Source organism: Prionailurus viverrinus, chromosome D4 (assembly GCF_022837055.1).
Source record: "Prionailurus viverrinus isolate Anna chromosome D4, UM_Priviv_1.0, whole genome shotgun sequence".
In the NCBI taxonomy this organism is placed as follows: domain Eukaryota; kingdom Metazoa; phylum Chordata; class Mammalia; order Carnivora; family Felidae; genus Prionailurus; species Prionailurus viverrinus.
In genome coordinates, this window is record NC_062573.1 from 69834356 (window position 1) to 69861158 (window position 26803).

Consider the following 26803-nt stretch of genomic DNA (forward strand, 5'->3'; position numbering starts at 1 on the left):
CTCTGCCGTACCAGCTGATTGCACCTCCTTATTAACTCCGTCGCCAAGCAGCTGCTCGGTAACCAGGCTGGATTAGTTTGTGCCACCACCCTTTCCTAACTCTCCGTCGCCAGCAGCCACATCGGGCAGGCTCGCCGCACCCACCGTCTCGCGCGCTCAACCCGCGGGCCGCCCCCTCCCCCCCCCTCGCCTCCCCCCTCCGTAGCTTTTCTAGTCCTGCTCCCCAAATCGTCACCCCTCGAGATGCCCCAACAGCGCCCTGGTGCCTTCCGCCCTGATCCAACGTGAGAGCTGGGCTTTGCACATCCAGGAACGAGGAGACGCCTCTGCCCGCAGATCTGGACTGCGGGGACTCACTGAAATCCTGACATAGCTGTTCCTACCTGGAGCATCTCCGTCCCTCCTGGAAATGAGCAACTCCAGTTAGTGACCGGTCTCTGCGCCTGCGCCACGAAACCGCTTTCACCCCGTTGGCCCCTCCCTTGTGTTCCGGTCTCCGGTCCTGGTCGCCCGGAGACGCTTTCCCCAACCCTCCGTCCTTTTCTGAAATTTACACATACTATATGGTAACCCTGTTGGAATGAAAAATAATAATAATACAAATGGGTTTTTTTTTTTAATTTTAAAGGGAAAGTATACACATAGTGCTGACCACACAGCCTTGATATTTGGTTTGTTTATTATATATAATTGAAGCCAAATATTTCAAAAATTGATATCTGCTTCCAGATATTTCAAAAACCAACGTACACACACGTAGGAAACAAATCTGTAGCAACATTATTTTTTCAGTTAATTCGTATTTTGCCAGAGAGAGAACCAGCACATACGCACGTGTGTGAGTGGGGGAGGGGCGGAGAGCGAGAGGGAGAGAGAGAATCCCAAGCAGGTTCGGTGCCTCTTTTCGCCACTTAAGTTTTGGTGAACCGTTTTGATCCATGGTATCTAACGAAAGGTGTGCAGTTGATGGTTCTAGACCTACGGCAAAGAAACACAGGTAGAATATCACGCTGGAGTTTTAAACCCAGGTGCCATAGCCCCTTCAGACATCTTCAAAGAAATAGCCAGAGAAAACAGGGGAAAGATGAACTGATGGTCCAAGATTGCTGGAAATGCTTTCACTTATGACAGATAGCACTCTAGATATCACTGCCCCCTGCCCTGGGGAAACTGACTTTGCCAGGGGCACATTCTGAGGCAGCCGGTGGGGTTCCGACCCCTTGACCACTTGCCTCCCTCCCCAGCCCTCAAAGCATTGTGCATCCTTCCTGGAGACATCGATGTAGCTTGGAAGACATGTTCTCAACCAACCCAATACTTTCCCTTTAGAGACATTTAGAAATGTGGGATATTTGTTTGTTTGTCACTACTGGCTTTAAGAGGGCCAAGAATCCTGAATGTCTTGCCAGACAGAGTTGAGCAAAAGAAAAAAAAAATTTAATCCCAAAACATCCGTAACACCTCCATAGAAATACATCTACTTAACAACGGGGGAATTTGATCGAGGGAACTTCTCCCCTTACTGTTGTGTTTAATTTCGGTTTAGGCGTTAAAGGTGTCGGGGAGGATATGTGATGTCGGCTGATACAATTTTCCACATTCACTTTTTTTTGTCTCACAGAAGATACAGGAAGCTCCCCTCCTGCCAAGTTCCTGAGGTTCAGGAGTAGCAAGGGAGGAAATTATAACGGTCTTCGAGGGATGCATGAAAGAGAGTCAGTCAGAAGACCTCACCGGGGATCCTAGACCACGATGAAGGTCACATCCAAAGAGTGAAGGCTACCCTGTCCTCACTGGGAATCGGGGAAGGACAGTCTCATTGCGAACTCTCCAGTTGGAACATCATATCCAACTGTTAGGCTGTCTTGGCGAAAAAATAGTAGCCGCTAAAGAAGTTTGAGGAAGGAAGGTTTAACTATACCTTTAGAATCTGTCAGGTTACAGAAAGTGATCCCCGGCCAAACTCTGCCGCCCATACAGATGCTTATTACGTGTTCGTTTGTGGTCATCAAGGAGTTAATACTGTCCTGTTAGCTCAACGAGATTCTAGATTCTAAAATCCTGCGACACCAATGGCTAAGCAAGCATCTCTTTAAGGTATGTTTGGTCAGCCTGGATATCTTGAATCCATTTAACATCGCCAATGAGACCTCATTTCTAAGAATCATCATGCTAAGTAATTCAGTTTATTAACAAACTAAATTATGGGTTTCTCCAAATAAAGTCCCCTTCTGACATCCCTTATGCTAATTAACAAAGTGCTATTTTGATGAAGTAGTTTAATCCCAGCTGATCACCCCTTGACAACGCATTCCAGACTTCCCCCTAGGTTTTGGCTTAATCTGAAAAATGGATGCAGCATAGAAGTGTGTCAAAACAAATTATAGCCACTGAAACATGGTGACACCTCCATGGATCCCAATGTCACGATCCACACCTAAACATCTGCCGTTCTAAACTTAGAACACCCTGGGTATCACCAGAAACGTCAGGGAAACATCCAGAGCTGAAGGCCAGCAGAGGACTGGGAGAGAGAGACCCAGAAGCAAGGTGACTTCTCCTCACTCTCAGTTATTGGCAGTGGCATAAGAATCTAGGAATTGAGAACCAATTGAGAGGGAAGGGAGGGAGGAAGAAAAACTCTGGAAGAAAGCATGCCCCTCATGGAATAGCTGTTGAACTCTGAAGAACCCAAAAAATCAATAGGTTGGGCTAGTCACAGAATTTAAAAATTCATTAACAGAACTAACGAAATTAAATGTGTCGTTCATATAGAAACGGAAGCCGTAGGGGCACCTGCGTGGCCGGTTAAGCGACCAACTCTTGGTTTCAGCTCAGGTCATGATCTCGTGGTTCATGGGTTCGAGCCCCACATTCAGACTCTGTGTTGACGGTACGGAACCTGCTTGTGATTCTCTCTCTCTCCCTCTCTGCCCCTCCCCTGTTCACGCTCCCCCCCTCCTCAAAATAAATAAATAAACTTAAAAAAAGAAATAGAGGTGTGTCTGGGTGGCTCAGTCGGTTAAGCATCCTACTTCAGCTCAGGTCATGAGCTCATGGTTCATGAGTTCAAGCCCCACATCAGGCTGTCTGCTCTAAGCACAGAGCCCACTTCAGATCCTCTGTTCCCCTCTTGCTCTGCCCCTCCCTGCTCACGCTTGTGCTCCCTCTCTCTCTCTCTCTCTCTCACTGAAAAATAAACATTTAAAAAAAATGTTTAAGCATAGAGAGTCTACCAGGCTCAAACTCCTTAAAAGTCAGAGTCGTGCATGACAAACGAGTTCACCTATGATGTCTGACGAGAGTCAAGCAGCAGCTTGGGAAGGAACGCAACCTTGGAGGTGAAGCCAGGATTGTAGCCTCAGGAGCAACCCGGATGAACAGGTGTTGGGGGAGTGAGCTGGCCTCGATAGTCAAGATATAGAAACATCTCATGCCAAATTATGAAATGGAAACAGGAGTGGATAGCTGTGCTAGGCTCTGACCCCATCTTCTGAAATGTTGATTTCTATTTTCTGGCTCATTCCTCTTTGGTTATCTTTTAGTAAGCAACCCTTGGCAAGGCGTTTTTGAAAATTCCACCCATTCTAAGGAGATCAAGAAAAGCAATTTTGTTTCTGTCTGCTTGAGAGATTTAGAAGGAAAAGGGTGGTTTATTGGTAGATGAGGCGATCCCCCAACTGGAGACTGAGACTCAGGGGCACAGATGGGTCCTTCTTTCTGCCAAATCTTTCCAAATGGAGAATCGTTTATTTTATTCTTTCTTAAAATGACTTAAGTAATATGTGTTCGCTGAAGAAACGTTTGAAACTGCAAGTGAAGTATTTTTTAAAATGAAATCATTTGTAACCTCCCCACCCAGTGATAACCACTGCCAACATTTAATTTATTTTATTTTTTTTTTTGTGAGAGAGAGAGAGAGTGCGAGCACACACTGGAGAATGGAGCAGAGGAAAAGAGAGAGAATCTCAAGCAGACTCCAGGCTCAGTGAGGAGCCCAGCTCAGGGCTCAATCTCACCACCGTGAGATCATGACCTGAGCCAAAATCAAGAGTCAGATGCTTAACTGACTGAGCCACTTAGGTGCCCCCCACATTTTAGTGTATATCTTTACAGATCTGTTTCCATGCATTCATATATATATATATACACACACACAAATTTATATACACACACATATATGTATATGGATGTATCTATGAATATTCTGAAACTAAGATTACATTGAATATGCTCTTTTGGAATCTGCAAAAGATTTTATTTGACTCATTATATTGTGGACTTCTCTTCACACCAATAAGTGTTTGCCTAATCCCGTGGTTCCCAAATACGCACATGCATCAGAATCACTAGAAAAGCTGCATACATGCAAGCTGTTGGTCTCCACCCACCCACTCTCGACTTTAGCAGCTATAGGGGGGAAGGGGTGGGGATAGGGAGTAGGGAGAATGGGGGTGCAAGAATTTGCATTTCCAACTAGTTGATGCCGATGCCATTGGTTTGAGGAGCACATTTTGAAAACTGTGGTCTATGCCATCCCATTAATGATTGCTGAATATTTCATCATATGGGTGAACGGATTTGTTTAGCCGCTCCCTTTGATTTGGGGAAATATATCGAGATTATTTCAAATGCCAACGATGCTGGGATAAACATCCTTGTAGTTAAACCTGTGCTTAATTTTTATGAAAGATCTGTTTCCTTATGTTGAAATACAAGAAGTCAACCCACTTGAAAGATTGCTCCCTACCAGGAAGGGATAGATAGAGGAAATGAGGGGAAATGCTTTATTGACTACTTAATGTGAGATATGACCTCAATGAGTTGGTGAATAAAAATTTTTAAAGCCAAAAAAGAAAAAAATGAAGAGTGATTTTGACAGTGCTTATAGAGAAATGAGCATATGTCTAAAAAAATGTAGGTGAGCTTCCTGTGACCAAAATTTATGGTACATAAAACAAAAAAAGGAGGAAAAGTGACCCAAAGGGCATTGTCTTGAGACTTGAGATTTTGGACAAGTTTCTAGGCCTATAATAAACTTAAGGAATAGGAATTGAAGGACGTCTCAAAGCTAGATTTCATAAATCGAAAATTGAGTTGAAGGAATCGAATTAAAAAACAGTCAGAAGTAGTATAGAGGAAAAGAAACCTAAGTCTTCCTCATAATGAAATGCAAATCAAATCATTATTCTTTTTTCACCTCGAAGATTAGCGTCTATTTTAAAGTTTGATGATACTCAGCATTGGCTAGCAATGGGAAATGGAAGCTCTCATGTATCTTTGTGAAGAGGTTAAAACAGTACACGGGATGCCGGGGTGGTTCAGTCAGTTAAGCGTCTGACTTCGGCTCAGGTCAGGATCTCACAGCTCGCGAGCCCGACGAGGGGCTCGAACCCACAAACTGTGAGATCAGAGCCTGAGCCAAAGTCGGACGCTTAACCTGCTGAGCACCCAGGCGCCTCTCCTCTCTTGATTCATATTGTTAGTTTAGTAAATGGGAGCAGTAGGGTGGAGAATGAATAATGGCCCCCAAAGATGCCCTCATCCTAAACCCCAGAACCTGTGACTGTGTTCTCTTTCACAGTAACAGGGACTCTGCGGGTGTGATTCAATGAAAGCTTTTGAGGTAGGGAGTTTCTCTCAGATTATCCTGGGTGGGCTTGATGTACCCACAGGGTCCTCCAAGGAGGGACACGGGAGAAGCTGGTCAGAGCGCAGGCCATGTGATGACAGAAGCGGAGACCGGCCGAAGCTCCTCCCCTGGCTTTGGGAAGGTGGGGAAAGGAGCCTTGAGCCCAGGAATGCAAGGAATGTAACCTAGACAGAAACGGAAGAGGAAAAGAACCTGCCCTAGATACACAGAACAGCCCTGCAGACACCTTGACTTCAGCTCAGTGAAACTGACTGCAGACTGCTGCTTCCAGAACCATAAGGGAACATGTGTTGTGACTTAGGTCCCCTGAATTCTGTGATGATTTGATAACAATCTGCCTAATAGGAGGCGAACACAAAGGGTCCGAGTTGAAGATGACCCTCACCTGTTCTTATTCTTTGGAACTCTTCGGTTTGCTTTTCACGGAGACACAGAAGAACCCTCGCTCGAGTCACTTTTCACGCCAAAGGTGATCTCCGCGGCAGCAGAGATATTAACCCCCTCTTGCTTAACCGATACTGGGGTTCCAGTGAAGGAGAAACCAACACTAACATAGCTCATTTAAAAGGAACAGTAACCATTTTTCCAACGGTAAAATTTACACGAGATCTTTGTGTAAAGTAAATCCACAATCCCAAACTCCTTGAACGACTCTGGGCATCTGCCAGCGAAACCGTCTCAGGGCTGCTGGGAGCCATGCTTGGCTGAGAATTCTTGCATCTGAGCTGGGCTAAGCACTCTTAGCCTCTAGGGTGTCACCATTTACAGTGTTACTTACTGGGTTTGTGGACACAAGGGGGAAAAGGTGTCCTTGCCTCCTCTGCATTTGGCATAAGGACAGGCTAGCTGTGGGATCCACGTGCCCTGGAACCTTGTCATGTTCGCCCGGTGTCCCCCTGTCACTCAAGTTCTATGGTGATCGCTGGCTCCCTTCTCTCTTTTCCGGGCTACCGTTTGAACAGGCTTGAGTGCGCCATGGAGAAGAGTTGGAGGGCTGAGTGACTCAAAAGTGAGAATCCCAAAGCAGGCAGGAAAATGCTTGTTAACTGAAGCCTGAGCTCTACGGTGTGGAGAACACTGGCATGTGTGAGTGGGTATGTGGAATTTTCTGCCTGCCACATTCTTTCTGGTGCGGGGAGGAAGGTCCGTGCTACCCGGCAATCATCCAGACAGGATATGTGCATAGAAGGGTCGAGAGAAAAGTGTTCCCAGCTCTAAAATATTGGTGCTGGAGCTCTTCCCGTGGTGTCTACACAGAGTTTGGGTATTGGGAAAGAGCATGGTGAGGGTGCACTGTGTGTGCGTGCTCATTTGTGACCGGTGACAGGCAAGTTTGTGTTTATTAGTCCTCTAGATATTTGCAGTGACCACCGTTGACTCACCCCTCAGAGAATAGCCCAAGAACAAGCCCTTGGGAGAATAGGGTGAGCCTTTTCCTTTGTGAATTCTTCCCTTGAACCTACCCATCCCTCTGAACACAGAAGCAGACGTACAGCCCAGGGCGGGCCGATCGTGGTACCCTGGCCACAGTGACTGGTCCTGGGATGGGCACACAACCCAAGGCCAACCAATCGGGAACATTCTCCAGGATGTTTCTGTAGAAGCTAAAGGAGAGCCTCTCTTCTCTCACTTGGCAGGAACCATGCGACTGTAGGCTTGAAAGTGGCCAACAGCCATGGTCCCAGCCAAGTAGGGAAACCTGAAGGCATAAAGTTCCAGGGAAACCCTCGTGAAGCGCAGAGGCCTGGTTATGTAGGAGTCACAAGCCACTCCTGGGCCGGTTCCTGCAGGAGGCCAGCTCCACGCTTGTGGTTCTGTTACAGGAGCCAGAATATCACCTTTCGCCGTTCAAGGCAATTCACTTTGTGTTTCTATCACTTGGAAATAACAGGAAATTGACAAGTAGAGATGCACGGAGACCCAAGACATGGGTACTGTCCTCAGAGAACTTATGCTTCACATAGGAAGATAGAGACAACTACAGAAGAAAATACGAGCTAAAATATATTTAAGCACTATGTCGTGCTTACTGTGTATTTACCTGTGCAGCAGATAGGTCTCTTGTCCAATCTCTGAAGAATGTGCCAGAGTGGACCGCTGAATGGTTTAGAATAATCATCATTGTTTACTTCCCCCACAGGCCTCAGAAGTTTCCGGCCCTTTTTTTTTTGAACAATTTCACCTTCTAAAAGGTAGTGGAGTGGAGCGGAAAAGAACACAGACTTCGGAGCCAGACCTGGGTTGAAATCCGAGTTTACTACTTCTTGGCTACCTGATTCTGTCAGTTTGCAGGGCCTCCCGATTCAAAGTGCCTAAAACAAGGGTGCCTGGCTGGCTCAGTTGTGAGAGCGTGCAACTCTTGATCTCGGGGTTTTAAGTTCTAGCCCCACCGTGGGGGTAGAGATTACTTAAAAATAAAAGCTTAAAAAAAAAAAATGCCTGAAACGGTATAGAAGCTCATTTTCCAACCTGGTAAGTTCAAAGATAAGATAACTGGTTAATTCAGTGCCTCAATCATGTCATAAAGGACCCTCCAGCCCTTTGATCTCTCCACTTTGCCACTTCAGGTCACAAAATGTCTGCGTCATATCCAGGAAACAGCAGATCCAGAGATTCTGTCTTTTACAAGTCTGAAACCTTTTTCAGAACATCCACCTCCATGGCGCGCCTGGGTGGCGCAGTCGGATAAGCTCCGACTTCAGCCAGGTCACGATCTCGCAGTCCGTGAGTTCGAGCCTCAGGCTCTGGGCTGATGGCTCAGAGCCTGGAGCCTGTTTCCGATTCTGTGTCTCCCTCTCTCTCTGCCCCTCCCCCGTTCATGCTCTGTCTCTCTCTGTCTCAAAAATAAATAAACGTTGAAAAAAAAAAAAAAGAATTAAAAAAAAAAAAAAAAGAACATCCACCTCCTCTCATCTCATTAGCCAGACTGAGTCATATGTCAACCTCTAGACTAATCACTGACAAAGAAAACAACTCTACCCAGTTGTGAGAGCAGGGATAGGGCATGTGTTAGATACTTAACACAACGAGGGCTCTGCCAGCAAGAAAAAAGGAGAGATGGGAGATGAGTTGACAACTGATCATGTCTGATGGGGTGATATGGGTTAGTTCCAAAGCATCTCTGAGCCTCAGCTTTCTGATCTGTACAATGGGGTTAAAAATATCTACCGTATAGTTTTGTGAGAAATAAATGGGATGGCAATTTGCTTGGCATACACTAAGTGCCCAACGAATGTTTATTCACTTTCCTCTTTTCTTTCTTATTAAAAACATTTTGGAACACGGCAGTGTACGGGTCCCTGTGCCAACTATTAGGGACACGGTGGTAAATAAGACAAACACAATCCCTGGTGCTTACATTCTGCCGGATAGACAAATCATACCCAAAAGTTAACATCAAAAGTAACTGTGATCATGGAAATCCTGAACATAAGCAGAGGAAGATGTCATAGTCAAGGAATCTTTTGATTGTTTCTTTTCAACTTAAAGAGAAAAAAACCCCACCATAGGTTTTCTTTTCTCCTAAGTACCAAATACGGAGAGAAATATTCATCACACACTGGTCTTTGTCCCGTTAGGCTCAGTTGGCTTTTTCCATGAATGAAAGACTTAGCTGAGCTTTCTTTCCTATCTTAATTCTGCAGTGGTCACCTAATGTTCGTAGACTCCCATCACATAGAAGAATAGTTTAAAAATCCCTCTGCTTATCTGTGGTTGAAAGAATAACAATGATTTCTCCCAAAAAATGTCAACAAATGATAACAGCCACAGATGGGTGTGGCATAAAGTATAGGCATAGCTTTAAAAAATTTTTTAGGGGCGCCTGGGTGGGTCAGTCGGTTAAAGTGTCCGACTTCGGCTCAGGTCATGATCTCACAGTTTGCGGGTTCCAGCCCTGCATCAGGCTCTGTGCTGATGGCTCAGAGCCTGGAGCCTGCTTTGGATTCAGCGTTTCCCTCTTCTCCCTGTCCCTCCCCCTGCTCGTGCTCTGTCTCCCTCTCTCAAAAATAATAAACCCTAAAAAAAAATTTTTTTTTTTGATGTTTTTAGTTGGGGCAGAACAGTGCACCTGAATGTCACAGGGTAGGGTCACTTCAGAAAATTTTATCCTGTGAGGTACCAAACAGAAGCACTATTTCACGTTCACCAAGTATTTAATTCAGAGTCCTGTCAACTTGGCTGTGTACCACAGTACCTTTGGGAGCTTGGTAACAATACGGATCCCATTGATCCTCAATATTCACGAATTCCGTATTGGCAAATTTGCATACTCACTGAATCTATTCGTTAACTCCAAAATCATTACTCGCGGCCCTTTGGCGAGCATTCATCGGCACGTGCAGAGGAGCAAAGAAAACCTGAATGACTCGATGCGCACATTCCCAGCTGAGGCGGAGCCAGGCCGGGCCCCGTCTTCCGGGTCGGCTCCCCTACTGTAAACAAGTGTCCCTTTTCACAGTGGATTGAACGCCACCTGTTTTGCATTTTTGTGCTTTTCTGTGCTTTTTCCTGGTGCTTTCGTCATTTAAGACGGCCCCCAGCGCACTGCTGAAACGCTGTCTACTGATCCCAAGCGTGAGAAAGCGGGGATGAGCCTCACAGAGAAAACACACGTGCCGGAGAAGTTTTGTTTAGGCGTGAGCTTTGGTGCTGTCGGCCGAGAGTTCAATGTTAGTGAATCACCAACCTCACACATCCAGGAAAGGAGGCGCAACTCTGCCGAACTGTGTGAGGCTGCTCCAGAAAGCACTGAAGGGCCCACTTGGTGTGCACGTTGGAGCCTTGGAAAAAAGGGAACAAAGGCTAAATTTGTAGATTCATGAGAGGACCAAAAAAAAGGAAAAAAAGCACACAGTGGGCGGCATTACTGTGAGGCTGAAAGCCAAGGCGATTTGCGGTCATGTTATCTGGGGTCAAGAAACGCCAAGCCTTTCTGGACAAGTGCTGGCTGCGTCTCCCCTTTCAGAAGACCCTGGGCCCGAGACGCAACCAGCTCGCAGGGGAGGCTGCTTCTGCAGATCACGAGGCTTCAAAAGAATTTTTAAATATCTGCTAAGTATTTTACAGGACGGGGGGGATTGTGGCGAGCAGATATTCAATGCTGCTTAGACTGGCGTGTTTTACAAGCAGTCAGCAAACAAACTTGAAAAGATTCACACGGCTGGTTGACAAGCACGTTGTAACCAGAGTTTCTGGGGAACCTAACCCCGCGATTCCCCGGGTGACAATAGTTCAGTATTTGTTCATTTCGTGTTTGCAGTGACTTTCTACAATTCGAGTACCACAAAGACCAAGAATCGACTGCACCTGGTTTATCCTCATTGGTTTTGAAACATAAGGCGTGACTCAGACATCTGTATTTTTTCATAAGATTTTATTTTATTTTATTTTATTTATTTTAATTCAATTAATTAATTTCTCTCTCTCTTTTTTAATGTTTATTGATTTTTGAGAGAGCACAAGTGGGGGAGGGACAGAGAGAGAAGGGGGGACAGAGGATCCGAAGCAGGCTCCATGCTGACAGCAGAGAGCCCGATGTGGGGCTCGAACCCACGAACCATGAGATCGTGACCTGAGCCGAAGTCAGATGCTCAACGGACTGAGCCACCCCCGAGATTTTATTATTTTAAGTAATCTCTACACCTGACGTGGGGCTCGAACTCACAACCCTGAGATCAAGAGTCGACTGCTTCACCGACTGAGCCAGCCAGGTGCCCCCAAGACATCTGTATTTTTGTCAACCTTTTCACTTGCTTCTGAAGCAGTGTCGTATTGGGGGGTCATTTATATAACTCATCTCCACATGTTTCCAAAAGCCTATCATATTCCATCTAGGTATCACTTGGTATCATTTCCTTTTCTTGGTTATTAGGATCTTGGTTATGGTGGACCATCTGGTCTGCCCTCACACATGGATTGCTTCTACCTCCTATAGAAAGGAAGCAGTTTGGAGGATGAATATTTCTAAATACTGGAGCATTCCCAAGAGAAATAACATCTACCTACTGAGACATCTTACATCCATCCATTTATCTGGACACCCCTCAGATTTAAAGCTGCATATTGGCCACAACCATGATTATTTTGTCCACCGGGGTAAATCTCATTCCTACTCGGTAGAAATTTGCACACAGTAGATACTCTGCCCCGGCGTGATGATGGAAATTGAATTCTTCCCATACATCCGTGGTTCTCAAGCAGGGATGATTTTGCCCACCCCACCCCCAGGGGACATTTAGCAATATCTGGAAGGATCTTTGGTTGTCACAACTGGAGGGGAGGGGAGGGTGTTACTGGCATGCAATGCGTAGGGGCCAGCCAGGCTGTTAAATATCCTACAGTGCACAGGGAAGCCTCTACCCCTAGAACAGAGAATTAACTGGCCCAAAATGTTAATAGTGGCCAGGTTGAGGAGAACCCCCTTGAATGGATGTAACAATCACGGTAAGCAATGTCTCTTGTCCGGCACTCCACTCCCGTCAGAGCCCGCGGTTGAAATGACACAACAGGACAATCATGTCATTCCCCACCGCATGCAATAGTAATGGAAGATTCTAGGGAACGCTTTCCTCTCTCCTGTCCCACTGGTTTGTTGCTGTTAGTCTTAAGCCAAGAATGCATGTATTCTCTAAAATTTTTTTCCCCCGAGATTTGTCTTTTTTTTCTTGAAAGTCATCTCTAGACCCAATGTGGGGCTCAAACGCACAACCCCGAGACCAAAGCGTCGCATGCCCTACTGACCGAGCCAGCCGGGCGTCCCCACCCCCACCCCCGAGTTATTACACACACACACCTTCCCTATTTTTATTACCCATCCCTATTTCCTTGTTTACACCTCACACAAAGTACAGTCGGCTTCATAGGAAACAGCTGTACCCTGACCCCCTTTGTGGAGTTTCTATACATGGCTTGGGACAAAGGGCATCCCATCCAGGGACCCACGAGCTTGCACTGTCCCCACCTCCCCCCACTGGCTCTCCTCTAGTGAACAGAGAGGAACCTCAACCCGCCAGATACCCAAACTCTCTGACCGCACGGGCTGGATTGGACCCACCCTCCAGTTACATCAGTCACATGCTTAGGCAGTGAGAGAACACCAGATTCCAAGAGATCAAATTTCCTGAACAGAAATATTTGTAGGCAAGGGGGGGGGGGACGGGGGAAATGACAGAAGGCTTTAATTCACGTCCAGCATTTCGTTTTCAGTAAGGTTTTGTATTACAGTGAGAATAGAGACGAGCTGAATTTATGTGAGATGGTTGTGGGTATATTTACACGTTTTCCCTTCTGCTGTTATGATTTCTGTCGATCTGAGAGGGAAATATATATCTAAAAGGAGATTTTTTTTTTCCTTAAGAAGGTTAATCAGGAGTAAGTTAATTTTTATTCATTTACCACATATTTAAGGAGCATCTATTTTTTTTTTTAAGTTTATTCATTTTGAGAGAGAGAAAAAGAGCAGGGGAGGGGCAGAGAGAGAGAGATAAAGAATCTCAAACAGGCTCCACCCTGTGAGCGCAGAGCCTGACTCCGGGCTCAAACTCACGAACCTCGAAATCAGCACCAGAGCCGAAATCAAGAGCTGGATGATTAACCAACTGAGACCCCAGGCGCCCCTTAATGAGCATATATTGTGTACCATGCTCTGTGCTAGGCCTACAAATACGAAAATGAAGAAGTATAGTCCCTGCTCCCCAGGAGCAATATCAGCTATTAACTTAACATTTTAACATGCATTTTCCTGTTAAAAAAAAAAAAGGTACCATTATAGTCTGAGAAAAAATATCTCCAAAAGACATATCTGATAAAGAACTGCTATCCAAAATATACAAAGAACTTTTAAGGGGCACCTGGGTGGCTCAGTCGGTTAAGCATCTGACTTCAGCTCAGGTCATGATCTCGCGGTTTGTGTGAGTTCGAGCCCCGTGTCAGGCTCTGCGCGGACAGCTCGGAGCCTGGAGCCTGCTTCGGATTCTGTGTCTCCCTCTCTCTCTCTGCCCCTCCCCTGCTTGCACTCTGTCTCTCTCTCTCCCTCTCTCAAAAATAAATAAACATTTTAAAAAGTCAATTAAAAAAAAAAAAACCCAACAGCCCAATTTTAAAAATGGGCAAGAAACCCGAACAGACACCTCACCGAAAAAGATATACAGATGGCAAAGCAGCATATTTAAAAAATGCTCTGCATCATATATCATCATATAAATTAAAACAATGACATGTCACTACACACTGATAAAAATGGCCAAAACCCAGAACGCTGACAGCACTAAATGCTGGTGAGGATAGGAAGCAACAGGAACTCTCATTCGTGGCTGGCGGGAATGGGACGACGGTACAGCCATTTCAGAAGACAGTTTGGAGGTTTCTTACATGGCTAAACATAACTTACCATACAACCCAGCAATTGTGCTCCTTGGTGTTTACAAAAAAGAAAAATGTCCACGTGGAAACCTGCACACATGTTTATAGCTGCTTTCTTCAGCATTTCCAAAACGTATTGTCACTGTTACTTTTGTTGTTGTTGCTATTACGGGATGGGAACAGTGAGGGGTAGGGTAAGGAGGTGAGAGGCAAAACCATCTACACCCACACAGTTTACTGTCTTTGTCAACACAACATCACTATTCTAGAAAATTCTTGCCCTGGAAGGTAAGAGTTGCAGATAACTTCATTTTTCACTCCAGAACATCCTCAAAGAACCATCGATTCTGCAATAAATAAAAAGCGTCACCTGACGGTTTGTACCCAAGACCGTCTGAACTTTTTGCCTCAAAATCCTCGCCTTTGCTGTTTCTTCCCCTCCTACGCTATTTTATTACTGTCATTATCCAAGATCCCCTCATCGTCAGACCGAACTTAACCAGAATTTTTGATTTCATAAACAGCCCTGCTTGGCCGTCCTCCCAGAGTTGCTACCAAGAAAGAACCTGGAGATGAGGCTCTCCATTAATATAGTGAGCAATCAACTCTGCATTTTTTTTTAAGTTTATTTATTTATTTTGACCGAGAGAGAACATGAGTCAGGGAGGGGCAGAGAGAGAGAGAGAGAGAGAGAGAGAGAGAGAGAATCCCAAGCAGGCTCCACACTGTCAGTACAGAGCCCAACACGGGGCTTCATTCCATGAACTGAGAGATCATGACCTGAGCTGAAATCAAGAGGCCACCACTTCACCACTGGCCCTGGGAAGAGAGATCTTGGTGACCGGCTGGGGGAGAGAGGGTGACTCAGGTCTGCCTGTCAGGCTGGGGCATCGGTAACTGGGTACCTTGTCGAAAGATTTTCCAGGAGGACCTGCAACGTTTGCCTTGGTGTAACTCAGTATAGGCATTGGCATGTCGTAGTTGGAACCAGCTCTGTTGGGCTTATTCTGATTTCTACCCATCCACAAACCCGCCCACAAAGACCCCTTCAGAGGTGGGAGTTTGGGTCGGCCTCTCGGCTTGCGTGAGGGGACCCACTCCGGCGCCATATTCCTGCTCCGGCTCCGGCTCCTTTTGCGCCACCCGTCCTCCCCCTTCCTTCTCTGTTCCTGCCTACGAGCCAGTTTCTGAAGCGCCAATACCCAGAAAATATAAGTTCCACTCTCAAGGCACTGATGGAGGTGTTCCTGAAGATCCGGAGGGAGAGACACAGGTTTGATAACCAGCTCGTCCTGGTTTTGGCATTCCAGGTCCAGGGTCCTGAGAGCCCTCTCAGTCCTGGGCAAATCGGGATGGCCAGTCACCTGAGATCAAGAGAGGGTAAGACTCCCTCGACAACCTCCCCTTGCCCTCAGGGGCTTCTCCCCGGGCTGCTGGCCCACCCACCACCCTGCCCCCAACAGCCCTCTCTGGTCTTTGAAGCTGGTACCTCCTTCCCTCACACTCTGTAGCCAAACCTAAGTGTGCAGAATTCCCTCAGCAACACAAAAGCCAGCCCTACAGGCCTTCCAGGCTTAGCCGAACAGGCTTCTGGGTCCTCACAGTCCCTGAGGCCACCCCCTTTTGGTGTGTGTGTGGTGTTATTACACGAGCTGGAGAAGCAATGGTTGACTGCAGGAAAGTATACTTATGTGGACTCCGTCCCTGGAAATTGGAGACTCACGACTGCCATATGTATTCTGTCCCCACACCTTTCCCTCTCAAACCTCCTAGGCCTCCAAGTGTTTCAAGGCCGACAGCACTTCTTGAAACGATTCCCTTTTGTGGCTTCCAGATTCGTTTCTGTGGCTTTCCTACCTCTAAGGCTATTTTGACTCGGGATTTCTCACCCGCCTCTCCTCCTTGGCGAGGCCCTCAGTGGATGGATGTTCACCACGCTTCCTGCTTTTTGGCTCTTTCTCTCCTCTCTCCACCCGCTCTTGGGGGGTGATTCAGCAAGACTCAAGAATTCATTCTTCTGGTTTCCGCCTTTGATCCCTCAGTGCGTTTGCATGTTGAAAGCGGCACTCGAAGCCGGGCAGGGTCTGGGGAAGACGATGGAAAATTGAGACGGTAACACAGATCAGAGTTTAAGACGCTGTTTGTTACAGATTCATATACTGCTTTCTCCGCTTTGTCAACTGAGCTAAGAGTAGCATCCACTCCCAAGGTGGCCGTGAAGTAAAAGGACGTGATAGGTGCCTGGAACACGCAATAAGGAGACATTTGACAAAGGTTAGCTGTTGTCATTATTAGCTCAATAGGTTTTAAGGGACATATTTCTTTCTTTTTTTTTTTTTTTTAATTAAAAAAAATTTTTTTTTTAACATTTATTTATTTTTGAGACAGAGAGAGACAGAGCATGAACGGGGGAGGGGCAGAGAGAGAGGGAGACACAGGCTCTGAGCCATCAGCCCAGAGCCTGACGCGGGGCTCAAACTCACGGACCGCGAGATCGTGACCTGAGCCGAAGTCGGACGCTCAACCGACTGAGCCACCCAGGCGCCCCTAAGGGACATATTTCAAGGGGCATGTCTCTTTGGGTGGCCGAGTAGGGAAAGCTTTCCCCAAAGAAAAAAATTCCTCCTTTGCATCAAGTTAAATGAAGGAATTCTGACTGGGCCAGAAAGTCTACTCCTACAAGTCCGATGACAAAGAAAGCAAATTATAAATGTCCAGCAACATTTAAGCTCGTGATGAGTTTTGCCAAAATAAATCCTTTACAAAAACCACAACAAAACACGTTTGCTGATTTTTTTTTTTTTAAAGCGGTGGTTTCTGTTTCTTAGCTCATCTTGAAGGTAGTTGAGACACATAAATTATTGAGCTAAATCTTCTCTTCCTTCTGCACCGATACAGTCGTCCAAGTTGCTCCCACGATTGGCCAGATGTGCGGACGGATAATCCCGGGGAGTAGGCATATTTTCAGGTCCGTCCGCTGAAGGCCACGTTTGTTTTGCACGGCTACGCAGCTGCAGGAAGTAGCCCATCCTCCCCCAGCAAACAATTACGTGATCGTTTCTCTATCAGATCCCAAAATTCCACGTATGCATTCTAAGGGGCTGCCGGCAGAACCGGCGCCAATCGAGGCATCCTGGGACCTTGAGGCCAGGCTGACAGCGCCCTATAGGATTGGTTAAATGATTCTTCTGCAAAAGGTTTGTCTCCAGCCGGCGTATACAGGTGCAGTCTCGAATAGGGTTACCCAGAGTATAAGGCCTCGGGACACACAGCTAAGCATCAACGCTTAAGTCAAAAAGCATTTGTGGGTGAAAGAGAAATGGAGAGAAAGGAGGGTTCCTCCCGCCCCCAATAAAGACTGGGCTTGAGGACTCTTGATGAGATTCCCTAAGGCAAACCATATGTGGAAAATGCTCCGAATGAAGATTTGGCAGGCAACAATTTTATAGAGCTGGAAGGAATGGCTCTCGACATATCAAGATGTGATATTTCAGGGAAATTCTGAATGCTTCTTTGTGTTCAGGATCATTATTTTTGCATAATTGAGATCATAGATAGAGCCTTCCAGTGTACTTGCCTTAACTTGGAGCAATTTGCCATGGCACTGTAAGAATATTCCACAATACCGCATCGTGTGAATGTAAAAAAAAAAAAAAAAAAAAAAAAAAGTACACATTTATTCCTCTCTCATGGGAGATGTATGTACTTTTATATTTGATCACAAAGAAGGATATGACTAACATTGCACTTAAATGCGGGTTCTCATCTCTTATTATCCCCTTTGGATATTTTCAAAGAAGTGAATGATTGATCAAAGAACCTGGATGTTTTTAAAGGCTTTTCACGGGGTCAAAAACTGCTTTCTGCCTAGATTTTAACACTCTTCCCTGAGGTGTGAGTATGTGTTTCTCAACATAGCCTCCTAAGTATGAGGGTGAATATTAAAACCCTAAGTAAGGAGCACCTGGGTGGCTCAGTCGGTTAAGCATCTGACTTCAGCTTAGGTCCCCATCTCACGGTTTGTGAGTTCGAGCCCCACATCAGGCTCTTTGCTGTCAGTGCAGAGCCTGCTTCGGATCCTCTGTCTCCCTTTCTCTCTGCCCCTCCCTCACTCTTCCACACGCGTGCCCTCTCTCTCTCAAAAAATAAATAAAACATTTTTTTTAAAAAATTAGGTATATATAAAAATTAAATTGTTTTAATTTGGATTATTTGTAGGGAATTTCAGGATTACATATTCACCATTTGAATTTCCCTTGCTTCACCTTCTGTGAATTATAACATCCTTTGTTAAGTTGCTCTTAGCATCTTAATGCTTTTAAAATATTTATTAGTATAAGGGAGTTGAGAAGTAATGAGGAGAGACCACTGAAGGATACAGGGTTTCTTTTGGGGGTGATGAACATGTTCTAAATCTGATTGTGACGGTTCTATTAAAAAACATCAAGTTGTAAACTTCAAATGAGTGAATTGTATGGTATATGATTTCTTTCTTTTTTTTTTTTTCTTCTAACGTTTATTCATTTTTTGAGAGACAGAGAGAGACAGAGCATGAGCGGGAAAGGGGCCAAGAGAGGGAGACACAGAATCCGAAGCAGGCTCCAGGCTCTGAGCTGTCAGCACACAGCCCGACACGGGGCTCGAACTCACCGACCGCGAGATCATGACCTGAGCCAAAGTCGGATGCTCAACCGACTGAGTCACCCAGGCGCCCCTAATTTCTATCCCAATAAGGCTGTTTTAAAAAATATTAGCAGAAGTTATTTCTATATTAAGGTATTCAGCCTCCCATTTTTTTTTTTAAAGAGAGAGCACACACACAAGCAGGGAAGAAGGACAGAGGGAGGGAGAGAGACAGAGAGAGAGAATCTCACAGAAGCTTCACGTTCAGTATGGAGCACATAGCCCAACACAGGGCTTGACTCCACAACCCTGGGATCACGACCTGAGTCAAAATCAAGGGTCGCATGTTCAACGGACCGAGCCACCCAAGCGCCCCACAGCCTCCCTCTTCCAAATTTTGTTAGCAAGTTTTCCAATCCTGATTGCCTTCTGCTGTCTCATATTCAGAAGACACATACTTTTAGTTAAACCTGTAATCTGTTCCCTAAAGAATCTGCCCATTGGTTTTGTCTGGAAAATTCCATCACATGCGGAGAGTCACTGGTAGGTTCTTCTAGTTTATTTTATCCTTAATCCATCTGGGGTTTGAAACTGTAACCTAACGTCCTCCAATATGTACCAATATGTACCCTTCCCTTCCTATGTTCTGACGGTTCTGTTGTTCAAAACTGACCTCTGGGCCTCAGAACCCAAATATAACTCCAGGACAGAGTTGGGGATAAAGAGGAACAAACAATAGCTTTATTGCTTTTCGAAGCAAAGGAACCTGCAGCAGGATCTGGCCTTCACGAACGGCAGGCTGCAAGCTGGCCGGGAGGAAAGGCTTAGGGAGGGTTTATAGGGAAATACAGGATCTAACCTGTTTTGCCAGGAATTGTTTACCTGGCACCAGCCTCCCCCACGGCGTCTTCAGGGTGGTACCAGGTTTCTGAAACAATAGGCTAAGAAGGGAGGAGAGGAGGTTTGCAGAAGAGAAGAAAAAGGTGACTTTGAAATCGAGCTTCCCTGAAGCATTAGTGCAGCCATTTTGATTTTTGTTCAACTTTATCCTTTTAAGCAGTTTCAGTTCCTTTGCAGTATTTTACAACCGCTGACACCTATTTCTGGCTTATTACTGTACTGGTCTGAGAGTTCAAATGTAAACTAGTAATACATTTTTAATTTTTTGGTTTTAAAACAAGGCTTTAGGGGCGCCTAGGTGGCTCAGTCGGTTAAGCATCCGACTTCGGCTCAGGTCACGATCTCACGGTCCGTGAGTTCGAGCCCCGCGTCGGGCTCTGGGCTGATGGCTCAGAGCCTGGAGCCTGCTTCCGATTCTGTGTCTCCTTCTCTCTCTGTCCCTCCCCCATTCATGCTCTGTCTCTCTCTGTCTCAAAAATAAATAAAAACGTTAAAAAAAAATTAAAAAAAAAAACAAGGCGTCATATTTAGTATTTTAAGACTTCTTTACTTTCCTCTCTCAAAGTATTCCTAGCTATTCTTGCATATGTTTTCTTTAAGATAAAATTTAGAACAATTTTACCAACTCTTTGACAATGTGATCGGACTTCCACTTAACAGATGGACTGGTTTGGGAAGGGACGTGTCTAAAATATTTATCATCTAGGACCACAATGTAGTGTTCCCCCCTACAGGTCTATTTGTCCCACGCACATCTTGAGTTTGGACATTTTTCTGAGTTTGTTGCTGTGATGAATGATACATAATCCCATTATATTGTGAAACCTTTTTTTAATTTTTGCTTGAATGTAGAAAAACTTAATTTTTGAATATCTGGATATTGGTTAATTTTATAAAAACCCTAAGACAAGATTTTTTGGGCTTTCTATTTGGACGAACATATGATCTGCAGTAATGAAAACAGTCTTTTCTTTCCCAATAGTTATAAGTCATTTTAAGTTTCGATTGCATCAAAAAATATTAAATCAATATGCTGATGACAATCCCTCAAAATGTTAAGAAAGCACACATTAGTTAAATTTTTGACAAGCAGGCTTGTAATTTTTTTTTAATGTTTATTTTTCAGAGAGACAGAGCATGAGTGGGGGAGGGGCAGAGAGAGAGGGAGACAGAGGGAGACACAGAATCCGAAGCAGGCTCCAGGCTCTGAGCTGTCAGCACAGAGCCCGATGCGGGGCTCAAACCCACAAACCGTGAGATCACCCCCTGAGCAGAAGTCAGATGCTCAACTGACTGAGCCACCCAGGCACCCCTCTCCACCCCCCCATCTGAATCTTTTTGCATAATGTGTTAAATTTTCTACCATTACCACACCCTTTTCCTCTCAGATATTTCTGCCTAGAGAATTAATTTTTTTTAACTTTTTCAAGTTTATTTTTTTGAGACAGAGAAAGAGCAAGCAGGGGAGGGGCAGAGAGAGGGAGACAGAGAATCCCAAGCAGGCTCTGCACCATCAGCACAGAGCCCCATGAGGGGCTCCATCCCACCAACCCTATCATCACCTGAGCTAAAAACAAGAGTTGGACATTCAACTGACTGGGCCACCCAAGCACCACTGGAGAATTAATGTTTTTATTTATTTTATTATTATTTAAAAAAAATTTTTTAATGTTTTTGAGAGAGGGACAGAGCATAAGTAGAGGAGGGGCAGAGAAAGAGGGAAACACAGAATCCGAAGCAGGCTCCAGGCTCTGAGCTGTCAGCACAGAGCCCGACACGGGGCTTGAACTCACAAACTGTGTGATCAGGACCTGAGCCAAAGACGCTTAACTGACTGAGCCACCCAGGCACCCCAAGAATTAATATTTCTTAATCACTACTCACACACGACACTTGTTGGTTACAAAGTACCACGTTGACTACTAAATTTAAGTGCTGGTAGCTAAGGGAAAGATAATAATCTGTGGAGACATGGACTGATTTCTGAATGGCGAATTTTAATGGTGATATGCCCCGTTACTAATGCATTCGGTCGTGCCCACCGTCAAAGACTACAACCTATGGTAGTCACTTTTGCCATGAACACAGCGTGGCATTTATTTTGTATTTGACATGATGAGAAATAACTTTTATTTTTCTAAGCTCCCTACAAAAGTCCAGTTTAACTGGGCCTACGTGTGAATTAAAACATGGCTTCCTCCTCCCCTAAATAACTACGAAAGAAACCCTACTTACGTTAGTGAATTATATTCGATGGCTAACACAAATCCATGTTTAGAGACAATACTGCTTCTGTAGGGGAGCAAATTTTGCCACCCCCTAATTTTCTTCTTTGGCATGCTGATTATTTTAAGCTGGCAATTTTTAAGAAGCTACAGACACAAGAGAAACTCTGAAAACCAAGTGCAAGTTGCCCTTTTAAGAGATATTTACATATAGGAGGGAAATCTCCTTCAGTACCAGTACCAAGAGGGCAATGACTCTAAATCTCTTGAAACTATTGTCAATGGAAAAGGCATGGACTTAAATTTGCCTAACATTAGCCTAGTTTGCTGTGCTTTTTCTGGTAGCCTCCTATAACGGACTCCCCACCCCCAACACCTTTTGTCTTTAGCTGAAGGTGATGTTTAGGGTAATGGTTTCTGCCACGGAGTTACTGTTTTCCCGGGCGTCTCCCATGTACGCAGAGGTATACCTGATATTTATTAAACTTTGTTTGCTTTTCTCTGGTTAGTCAGTCTCGCGTCAATTCGATTCTTAGACCAGCTAGAAGAACCTTCCCAGGTAGAGGAAATAGTTTTCCTTCTCCACACTTCACATTTGTAAAGCTTAACAGTTGCTTACTATAGAAGCGCCTAGGTACTGCCTATAAAAGAACTGATCTTGTTCACTCTTGTTCTTATTAAGAAATATAGTAACTTGATGCAGTATTTCATTAACTACAATAAACTTTCCATCTCAAAATTGTAGTTTATGTTTTGCGAATGATTCCTAACCATTCCCTATACAAGACCCTAGATGACAGTAAAAGCAGTGTTTAATAACTGACATATAGGGAACAATTTAAATAATTTCTAGAACTTTCTCAAGGAACTTGAGTTTTTGCTTCCTTTTGAAACCATTTTTTTTTTAATTTTTCACCTTGCTCGTCCCAGTAGTATGAATTTTATTTTATAAGATTTTATTGTTGAGTAATCTCTACACCCAACATGGAGCTCGAACTTACAACCCTGAGATCAAGAGTCGTGTGCTCTGTGGACTGAGTCAGCCAGGCACCCCATGTCTCAGTAGTACAAATTTTATTAAAGTCATGCTAAAACGTATAAAAGGGAGTCACAATAAACAGATTCTATATAATCCCTATAACAGGCATTAGCAATAGGGTGACGTTCAGACATATCTCACCAAGAGCCATTCTAGAAAGTTGAGGTATCACAGTAGGTAGTTTTCATGTGAGACTTGGGGAAATGAGACTCTAAAGTCTTTATGTCTACCGTGGAGAAAAATCTCCCAAAACCTGTCCATTTAAATGCAAATCAGATGCAGTCACGCTACAACAAGAGTGTTGAGATAACCTTGGATATTTGTAAATTAAAAAGTTAAGACTTAATCATCAATTTTGCTAAACTCCAAAATCTATCATATAATTTAAAGCAAACGGGGCACCATGTTTGCAACCAGCCATTCTAGGTGAAGGTTATATGGTGGTCATTATGGTTATATTATTTTTAACTTTCTGTAAATTTGCCAATTTTCAAAAATAAGAAATGAAAAACACTGTCCATAAAAGACACCATGAATGAAGTAAAAACATAAGACATAGACGCAAAGTATTTGTCAACAAGTATCACTGATTTTAGAGAAAAAAAAAGGGGAACCCATCTAACAGGTAAATCCATCTACTGAGAGCATGGGAGAAACATCTGACAGGTGTTAAAAGAAAAAACTGATTTAGATGGCAAGAGACAGCACTATCACATAATGCCCTCACTGACATCATCTTGTGAGTTTCCAGTTATGTTTTTCTTGGTCCAACGTCGGCTACCCTATTTAATCATGCAAAACACAGAAGTCTACCTATTGGCACGTTTGCACATGACAAAGGCTCAAAAAATGTGAAACATTCATTCAGGAGGGTCAGGATAACAAAGCTCTCTCCATAAAACGAGAACGTTTTCTAACTTGAAGGAATAAAAAAATGTTTTCTCCGTTGAGTGCCTGGAAACTGTTTGATATTATGACCTTGCTATGTTACCGCTTTCATTGGCTATGCTTTACAATCAAGTAGAAATAGTAGACTGCTGGCTAAAAACTCCTCAGAGCCCTCAGAAATTGCCCACACATGGCCCGTTCGTGCCACTCCCCATACCTACCTTCCCCTTTCTGTCTGAGATCCCTGCACGGGTTGCTATCGCTTGAATCACAAAAGAGAACTGAGGCAGTCATATGGGGGCACCATGAAAACAAGGTTTTTTTTTTAAAACATGTCTTTTAATGTTTGTTTATTTTTGAGAGACAGACAGCGTTTGAGGGGGGGAGGGGGAGAGAAAGAGGGAGACACAGAGTCCCAAGCAGGCTCCAGGCTCTGAGCTGTCAGCACCCAGCCCGCCCGACACGAGGCTCGAACCCACAAACCGCAAGATCATGACCTGAGCCGAAGGCGGGCGCTCAACCAACTGAGCCTCCCAGGCGCCCTTGAAAACAAGTTTTTATACAGTACAGCTTGATAGCGGGGTCTGAGGAGACCGGTGGGGGGGGGGGGGGGAGAAAGTAGAGAAAAATATTTGGAAAAACTAAAGTGTCCTCTGTAGACACTAGAACAACAAAGATATCTTAACTTTTTAAATAACCTAAGAGATTTTTTTTCTAATAAGCTAAGATGATTCACAGAATCAACTAAACTAGACATCATCACTTTCTTGTTTTCAAAAAACATCTATACATTGTTGGAAGGGAAAATTAGTCAGAAATATTCATGTTCAATCAAGCCCCCTTTTGCAAGTTCCCTGAGATGACACATACTGATACACACACAGCACAATGTTACGACAAAGTTATTTACAACGATCACTTAAAGTCAAACTCCTTATGACCGAATGAATCCTGCAAGATAAATTATATCCTTACAATTGGTTGTTGCTACAAATGTACTCAGATCAAGAAAACTGTCGTATTTAAAGCTCTCAAAGTAATTTTGGCACAGACGAAATCCTTTTGTTAAGTCCCTGAGCTCTTTTAAGAGGCTGGTTTTCGCACGGTCTCTTCCCCAGCCACCCGGGGCCACTCAGCGCCCGTCCTGGCCCCATGCTAACGCTAGGTCAACATGTGATGCTATAACCTTTCTAGCCCACTGTGCTCCGGCGAAACCACAGAGCTTGGAGGATACGCACAGTTGGGAGTCCCCACCCCCAAGGGCGCCCCCTAGAGTTTCTCCGATGTGTATGAACAAGGCAGAAGAATCGGATGGGGTGCGTCTCGTCTCACGCGTGGCTTTTACTTCTCAAGTTGCCTACGATGAAGAGTCAGCGTTTCAGGGTCTCCAGGGCTTTATGCCGCAGATGCTCATCCAAACACTGGATGGCAAAGAGGTCAATGTCCGTGTCAAACTTGTTGGCAAACAAGTGGTGCTTGCGTAGCATCCAGTTCAAGTCACCTGCTCCGAAGACACACACAGAACGCACGTGGACCCCGCTGCAGGGCGGGTAGGGGGCCCCCTTGGAGACATCACCTTCAAAGTACTGCCACTTGACGAACCTCGCGATCGCGTGCATGTCAGACATGTCATACTTCTGGCTTAGGGACAGTGAGCCTGGGACTTCGGGGATCCTCTGGATAGTGGCCCAGAGATACTCATCTGGACTGTAGGTGTCTTTGGCCCACTCCATAAACTTCTGGATCTTCTCATTCTCTAGCACATAGCCCACATACTTCCTACTGACCACAAAATAGGCACTGCCTGAGAACAGGGGCGTTTCAAGAGGAGGGTGCATTTTGTCCGTCCCCGTGTTGGTCAGCTTTCCGTTAACAACTGTATAATGCTTTTTCCACCTTTCTTTTTTATTGGATGGCATTCTCTCGGACTCTAGGTTGTTTTCACCCATTAACGATTTGAGCTTCCGGACAATCTCCAGGTTGGTTTTAATAGGGAAATCCATGCCGCAAAGATTTATCAAGTACCTCCAGTCTGCACTCATCCTGTAGAGGTCTTGCATGCAGTTGAGGTCGGCCTGAACCCGACTCCAAGAGGCATACACCACGCTCTCCAGCTGACTGGCCACGAAGACGTTACTGAAGCAGGAGGCGATGCCCATCACCGCAGCCAAAAAGGAGTCCTCTGATTTTCTGTCCACGTGAATGCAGTAGAGATTCTGAGGCATATAGATGGCCCTCAGGAGCCTGTCAAGCATTTCGATTTTGTGATGAACCACTATAGAATACGCAATGGGAAACTCCGCCTCTTCTTTACTAAGGGGCTCTACGATATATTTGCGCCTCTTGACGAAAGAATTGCAATCTCTGGTCATGTTTATATAGTCGCTGGTTGTCCACCGAGGGCGCTGCCTAAATTTCACCGTTAGAATTTCAAGCTGTACCTTTTGGATTTCATCTACATCCCCCTGTAAAATTTTGGTACAATTAATATTACTATTGGGATTCTCCCCAACCAGCTCCAAATGCCCAACACTTACAAATTCGGGCTTTTGATGAATTCTTAAAACAGAGAAGGTGACTAGGGAAAACACAAGAAGCAAGAAGCAGTACTTAGTGGGATAAGAGAAAAGTCTCCTTCGCAACAACTTTCTCAGCATTTCAGACAATGATCGAGGGTTTTCCTTAATTGAGGGCAGTCTTCCAGGCTTCAAACGGTCATGATTCCCCTTCTGTCGTGGCCTCGAGAGGGGTCAGTTTGCATCTGTCAAAATGGCAAAGGCATCTTGAAATGGAGAATGGCGCTAAAAGAAAAACAGAAGGAATATACATAAACGTGGTCTTTGCCGACATCTTCTCAGGTTTAAAGACCATCCTCTTGGCTAGGTCAGATATTTAAAATAGAACCAAATTGGCCAATTAGGGGAAAAGGACAGTGTCAGAAGAAACACACCATCTGTAATATTAATACTAGATTAGTAAAAAAGAATTCAAGGGGGGGGGGGTGCCTGGCTGGCTCAGTCGGTAGAGCATGCAACTTTTTTTTTTTAATGTTTGTTTATTTTTGAGAGAGAGAGAGAGAGACACAGCGTGAGCAGGGAGGGTCAGAGAGAGAGA

At 44.8% G+C, this 26803-nt stretch overlaps 1 protein-coding gene across 10 annotated transcripts in view; it reads right to left on the bottom strand.

The window, feature by feature from the left end:
• Positions 1-4050: 4050 nt before the first annotated feature.
• GCNT1 (glucosaminyl (N-acetyl) transferase 1) overlaps positions 4051-26803 on the bottom strand; it is a 47138-nt gene continuing 24385 nt past the window's right edge. For 8 of the 10 annotated variants that reach the window (XM_047831099.1, XM_047831095.1, XM_047831097.1 and 5 more), the window contains one exon: positions 22784-26490. In XM_047831099.1, the coding sequence (XP_047687055.1) occupies positions 25060-26346 (1287 nt within the window). In that variant the 5' untranslated portion in view covers positions 26347-26490 and the 3' untranslated portion in view covers positions 22784-25059. Of the gene's footprint in view, positions 4062-14682; positions 15379-15903; positions 16099-19752; positions 19757-22783; positions 26491-26803 lie in introns of those variants that run through there. The other 2 variants (XR_007146469.1, XR_007146470.1) reach the window with 2 other exon arrangements.